The sequence below is a fragment of the Siphateles boraxobius genome, unplaced genomic scaffold (assembly GCF_051911475.1).
Source record: "Siphateles boraxobius isolate OS27281-9 unplaced genomic scaffold, OSU_SipBor_1 35, whole genome shotgun sequence".
NCBI lineage: Eukaryota > Metazoa > Chordata > Actinopteri > Cypriniformes > Leuciscidae > Siphateles > Siphateles boraxobius.
In genome coordinates this window covers 4034859-4042158 of record NW_027508975.1, presented here as the reverse complement: position 1 = coordinate 4042158, position 7300 = coordinate 4034859, and the positions used below count along the sequence as shown (strand labels likewise).

The 7300-nt window shown below is 38.4% G+C and overlaps 1 protein-coding gene across 1 annotated transcript in view; it reads left to right on the top strand.

Moving 5' to 3' along the window:
* The first annotated feature begins 355 nt into the window (after positions 1-355).
* The window catches only part of cdk6 (cyclin dependent kinase 6), a 46269-nt gene continuing 39324 nt past the window's right edge, over positions 356-7300 (top strand). The window contains exons 1-3 of the mRNA XM_077196001.1: positions 356-811; positions 2247-2574; positions 5549-5684. Coding sequence (XP_077052116.1) covers positions 2351-2574; positions 5549-5684 — 360 coding nt within the window. The 5' untranslated portion in view covers positions 356-811; positions 2247-2350. The remainder of the gene's footprint in view (positions 812-2246; positions 2575-5548; positions 5685-7300) is intronic.

Genomic DNA, 7300 nt, shown 5'->3' with positions numbered 1-7300 from the left:
ACTGTATACATAATGGCAATATTAACTACAAAACAATTTTACTGTAGCATTTTTGCACTGAGATCTCAGCTTATCAATCCACAGTGTAGCCTATAGCTTTATTTTTAACAACCACTTAAAAAAAAAAAAAAAAAAGCAACAAGATACGATTTATGCAGTTATAGATAAGGTACATTTACTGTATGCATTATTAAGAAGAGATAATCTGTTGCCTCAATCAGTTTCTAAGATGCATCCAATAACCTTTCTGCGTCCCAGCTCTTACCCCCGCGGTTATCCCGTTTTGACACCGAGACAAAAACAAAAAAGCAGTATGAATGGTGAAGGAGCGAGCATGCAGGCAGGGAATAGCAAGGGGAGGCGGTTAGTCTTTGTAGTCGGTGAGGAATGCGGAAACGCTCCTGCTCTGTGTCAAACTGCTCTGAAGGGGGTCAAGGCACATTCAGCCAGCGTGGGAAAGCGAGGAGGAGACCGAGCACACACACGCTGCATATTCCTGCATAGATGGGAAAAACATAAAGGGGGAAGGAGGACGGTCGCAGCAGATCGATGAAAATCAGTAACTTTTTGATCCACTCTGCTTTCTTGAGGGACTGATAGGACGATCTTTCACTTGATCTGCTGTTGCAGGGGTGTGTGTGGTAGCCTACTGCTGGGAGATGGGGCTTAGCGCGTGCACCATCCGTCTACCTGTGTGGCCCTTTGCGAGGACACTGCACGAGCTGTGATGCGTGTGGAGGAGACGCTGGGAAAGTTACTGAAGTTTATGAATGACGCGACTCTCCGGGCGGAATATAGGCTAACAAACGGGGTAACTATGCTGGACAAACTCCCATTCACTTGTGTTGTTTCTATTATTTGTACGTTCATTGCGCGTTTGTAGGTCTGGGGATTTTGCATACCAGATGGTTTATTAGAGTGTGGAAGCAAAAGTAGGCGCTTTAGTTCCAGCGTTGATTGATTTGCACAGCTAAACAATGCAATCAGTAGACAACCACGTGCTCAAGGCTGTGCGGCACAAAGAAGAGCAATACTTGTCATTAGAAAACTCAAATCGTTTACTTTATTGGCAATGTGCGCACGTGCTAGAGTCAATCGCTTACTGTACGGAAACGAGATATATAAAGCATATGTGTTGACGCGAAGGTTAACGAGTAATTATGTGTTAGTGACGTAAAGTTATTAAAAAATAATTTAAAATGCAAATCATGAATTGAATATTTTTTTTCTTTGAACTTTTTCAACTTATGAATTGAACGCTGTGGTGATATTATTTTGATTTAAATATATTATTTATAACGTAATTTATATTTAAAATAATCTTTACATGTAGCTGTGGGGCTTAAAGTCAGGGTGGTGCATCTTCTGGGGAAAAGTTTAAGTATTTTTTTATTATTTAACATTGTTTTTAGAAGTAGCCTATAGGCTTATTAATAGTTTATAATTAGATGTAATTAGTATGATTTTATATATATATATATATATATATATATATATATATATATATTAAACTGTCTGTCAATGTGGTCTAACCAGCATGCAGGAATCCATTTTGTTGTCATGTGACATGAAAAACTATAAAACAGGAAATTATGTTATGGTGAAGTCTTCAGTAGACCCGCATAACTGTGATAAGGTCATTCATTTTGAATAAAAATATAGGCTAATGTTGACCTTAATGAAAAATCATGTTTTGTTCAAGTAAAATTTAGTAACATAAATAACTTGTCCATATTCTTGACAAAAAAATATTGGTAAAAATAGAACTCTATGAAAACAATTAAGTTGTATACAATCACAAAACATATAAGCTATTCAAACTGCAAAGTAGGCCTATATGTTTTTGTTTGACGGTTTCACCACTTGACATGTCATTAGTAAATAGCCAAATGCTTTGTAGCCTATATAAAATGTATGAAATAGGCTACAAAGGTTGAAATTCTAAGAGTTTTACACATGTGCTTTAACTAGACCTTTTCTCCTAAACTAGGAAGTTTTCTCCTCTATATCCACCCGGGACATCATCATTCACCCACACTCTTTATTCCTGTGGACTCCAGATGTTAATAGCCTATATTAACTGAACTTTCCTTGATATGCAATAAAAGCGGCGAAACTTGGAGTATGTTGTATTTATGGTTTAAGAACCATATATCTCTGTTATCTTAAGTGTAAAGATAAGATTTGATTTAACTCTGATCACATTGGTGTTTACCTCTGCCTCCTTTTGTGCTCGCGCTCTACAGGCAGTGTACGTGCCAGCGCCGCTCTCCCAATAATGCCTTTGTGAAATATCCGCGCGCTCGTCACATTTCGGGATTCCCCGCAGTACCTCGCCGTGTGAGAAAAAATGGACAAAGAAAGCACAACCCAACAATATGAGCCGGTGGCTGAGATCGGCGAAGGTGCATACGGAAAGGTGTACAAAGCACGGGATTTGAAGAACGGAGGCCGCTTTGTAGCCCTGAAAAGAGTTCGGGTGCAGACCGAGGAAGAGGGAATGCCGCTGTCAACTATCCGCGAGGTGGCGGTGCTGAGGCAACTGGAGTCCTTTGAGCATCCCAATGTGGTCAGGTAAGAGTGGGGCGGGGCTGGGCAAGGGTGGGGTTTGGTTGTGTCCTATTTTGTTTAGATGATAACTTCACATACCTCTTGTTAATACATGTATTTTTTTAGAACATTTTGAAATGTTTAAATAAAAATTTTGACTGTTTATGTCAGGCGGTAAAACCGAATAGTTGTATGTATACATAGGCTACTGTAGTTGTACCACCTGACATGGAAAGTGCACCAACCTACCCATACTTGAAATTAGCTTGTTTGAGAGAGAGATATATAAACATTTTCACTCTGCCACAAGGATCGGTTTTTAAAACAAACCAGTGATTGAAGAACTGAGGCAGAGGACATTGATCGGATCCAGAATGTGGTTGTTAAGAAAAGCTTGGTGTTATAGTAATAATAAAAAACGTTATTCCTCAAATCAGAAGTTTAATTTCCTGCACTTTTTTTATGCCCACAATATTAAATATGATTGCTGACTTAAACTTTTACTGATATCAGAGGTTATTTCACTCGAAATCCTGTCCCTACCAGTTGTTGAGTATGTTTAGATAGGTTACATTAAATTCGCCATGAAATCAACATTGACCCCATTCTTATTTTTAATGGAATATTACAGTATTTATTATAAATGATTTATGTACACATCATTGTTTCTTTAAAATTCCTGTATCCTCGTCATCTTTCATCAAAAAAGTCCCTTCCCACCTGCAATGACCTCTTCTCTTCTCTTCTCTTCTCTCCTGACGTGTTCATTGGCGCAAGGGCAGGACAAGCTGTCACTCACATGACATCACAGCAATAGAACGTAATCAGGGTAGCGCCAGATTGAAGTTTTGACAGGAGTGAAAACAAGGCTGTGAGGGATATAAGTAGTGCGTTCAGTTGATTGTTCTGTTGTTTAACTGCATACATTTTTCAGCTGATGAAACGTCTTTCCAAAAAATTAAAAAAACTTTCAGATGACAAAAACTCCATAAAACAGTTTTGAAAGTTGTGAAAATTACGTGATCAAGTTTATCCACCACAGCCTCGTTTTCATCCGACTTAAATTCAATACAGTGTCTAACCAAACCACAATGATCCAATCAATCCGCAATGGACAAGATCAAGTTCCGTCCAACATTTTTTCTTGTTCAAGAAGTCGTTTCCCTCAGATATTCATCACAGTATAGGGAGGAAAGACTGTCGCAACTTCCGTTTAATGCAGACTTTAAGAACTGTTGCTCATGTCATCGGGAGATCCGGTTGTTACTTTAATCTAAGCGTTTCTACAAATCTTTTAAAATATTATCAGCATTGGCCCCCTGCTGTAACTAAATGTCAATCACTAGCCATGGTGATGAAATTAGTGATCTTTCCAAAGTATAAACATATTCAAAAAGCTAAGCATCTCTGCAAAAGATCATCTAGTCAACCAAAACATTTAGGATGAGGATGTCTTCAAGGAACAGCTATGCAGGTCTCATTGTTTTGATAATTAGATTGTCAAATGCAAATGGTACCATTGACGCATGCACCTTTCTGACAATTCACCTTTCCTGGTCAACTGAAACGTTACCCATTGTTGACCTTTATGTGCAGATGTGAAACCATTGATGCGCAAATATCTGTGAGCAGTCGGCCGTCTTTCTCGACAGCGAATAGATGCATTTTAATTCCTCATTGTCTGTGTCTGGCATCAAGGTCGTCTTGTATTGTTTTGGTAATGTGTGTTGTTTTTTTTTCTTTAGCTTGATAGCTTATAAATGTCAAAATGGTAGGTGGAAAAAAACACAGAGTTCTTGCAGTTAATGGATTGATGGCTCGGTTTGAAGGGCTTATCTACTTGATTCAATTGATGACAAAACTCACGTCATTGGCTGGCCTAACTCAAGGCCTTAACCTTGCCATGGAGCACTGTGCACTAAAAGCTGCTGAACATGTGCACTTCGTTCTTTTGACTAGACCAGACAAGGTCTGGATTGCAAATGCAAATGTAATTTGTCCATGGATGCAGATGGATCTTTTTCGTATTGTTTGTCAGTTTGTTTTCCCCCTTTGCATTACTGACAGCAGGGTTTGAGCTGCATGAACTTGTCAAAAAACCCGATGATCATGTTCTCCAGCATGATTTGAAATGATCCAATGAGTATCTTGAGGTTCAATGGAAGAACATGATTAGTGTCATAAATTTTCTTATTTGATTAGTGACCTTGATAAAGTACAGAATCTGAAGCATTTTAGATCCACTTACAACTGTTCTTTCATTGGGGTTCCAGACTTTTGGACCCTAATGTATTTTTGAGTACATAAGTAAATGCAGGATCTATAGAACAGGTATTTTTGCTGAGTGCAAAGTGGGGAAGGGAATGCTAGAAACTTGCTTTAAATGAAACGCTAAACAGTATTAAAGGATGTAGGGACTCCTATAGGGCCGTGTGTTTGGAACGCTGTGAAAGTGCAGGCAACTTCTCAATACTTATAATGAGAATATTATTCATGCCATATGTTTTGTTGGTTAAGAGGCTTCATTGTGGAGGCACAATCTGGATTCCAGCAGAAGCGTTTCCTGGAGAAGTTAAGTTTATGATGTCATGGGATCGGGTAACTTGCCATGAAAGAATCTTTTCGTAGATTAAGGATATTTGACTTCGTCTTTCACTAAAAGTCAGGGGTAATTCATTATCTTTGCAAGTGATGTCATGCAATTAGAGAACCTCTCCCCTTCTTACAATTATATTATCTTGTGATAAAGCATGCATCCTTGTCGTCATTTTGGGGTTTTGGCCCTCTTGCATTGTCTTGCCAATGTCAGCTTGAGGACGTGTCAGGTTGTCTTTTTTTTTTTTTTTGAAGGTTTAAGCTCTGTTGAACTCTTCATTAAAATTCATATTGTAAAATGTGCGTACTTCATATGTATTATATGAAAATTGATACTTGAAATACTTGTCACTCAAACAGCTTTTAATGAAAGTGTTCTTGTTTATGACCTTCCCTCATCTAGGTTGTTTGACGTATGCACAGTTTCCAGGACTGACCGGGAAACCAAACTAACTTTGGTCTTTGAACACGTGGACCAAGATTTAACCACATATTTGGAGAAAGCACCTGATCCAGGGGTGCCACCTGAAACCATAAAGGTACATTCACACCAGCAGATTCATCGCAACACTTATGATCAGGCAAAGAAACTGTAACCTGATGCTTTTAGCATAGCACTGTAATGTGTTAAAACATGAAAACCAAATTAACCCTGTTTGAACCCAAATTAACCCTTTTTGTCTTATTGTGCATTATTCATTTTGTTTTATATTATTTAAATGAAAATGTAATAATTTGCTCTGCCTCTAAAATGACTTTCCTTTTCTGCTGATGTCACGAATCCCTCTTTTTAACTACCCTCAACCACATTCTAGTATGTCAACTGTAATGGATAAAATAATGTCCTCTTACATTTTATCATAGTTTTACTCTTAAATAAGTCTGATTCTGGAAGTAAAACGGGTTGCAAATAATATTTCACATGAGCTGTTTCTCCATCCAGCTAAATTGTTGCGCATTTTGGGATATCACATTAAAAAAAAACCTGGATGGAAACGCCAACATGCACATGAATTCTAAAAATGTGCATAAAAAAGCTTTTTTTTTATTCGATAAGACATGGGCATAAACTAGGGTTTAACAAATAAATCCCTTGATGTGGCAGAAAAAACTGTTCTGATTGTTATGATCACTGGATGTGATTGTTGGGATCACTGGATGTGTCTCGCATGGCTGCATTTCCAAACACCAGGCATCCGAACGCAAGATAACACAACTTTGTTTATTGCGTTTAGTCTGCACGTGCACGCTCTGAGACGAGTCATTTATGATGGAGGAAAAAAGAGCCACAATGGCTTTCCCAATTGCAGAAACTTTCATTTTTATTACAGATATTTTGCGTCAACTTCTTAGGAAGTGACTGTTTTGTTCTCTAAAATACATGGGATGAAAATGCTGCTTTATTCGCAAATGTTTTATGTAATATTCCAATTTGCGCAAAAGTAAATTCATAACTATGGAGGGAAACGTATAGCTATTGACCTTGAAGGGATAGTTCATCCAAAAAGGACAAGTCAGTGATTAATTACTCACCCGCATGGCGTTCCAAACCCGTAAGACTTTGGTTCATCTTCAGAACACAAATGAAGATCTTTTTGATGAAATCTGAGAGCTTTTTGTCCCTCCATTAGCCACTTTCCGACCGGAGGGATTTTTGCAGTACCTAGAACCTAACGTTCCTATAACCCTTTTTTTCTCGTGTTCCGACCGGACTAAGTTGGGGATTTTTTAGTTCCTCAGACCGTAGTTCCTATAACCCTTTCAGTACCTAGTCTAGAGCGAGGACTTTTTTAGTTCCCTTTCTCTAGGTCTACGTTGATTGGTCTGTCTTAAAGGTGCCTTGTGTCATATCCGCCAAAAAATCAATTCATACTCCACATTCCATACCAGATGGGGGCAGTATACCTCCAGAAAGTGAGTTGGTCTACTCTAGAGTAACAAACGAGAAACGGCATAGTCTCTATCCTCCGCCCCTACCTTCACAACGACCCTAGAGCCATAGCCGAAGCCAAACCAACTCCTAATAGAGGACGTTTTGACTCCAGAGGAACGTTGGTTGATGTCAAGTGATTTTTAAATATGACATCTTCAAGCTACTCCCCTTCACCAGTGAATATGTTAATATTCGTTTTGTTCATATTACATTTTTATTGTT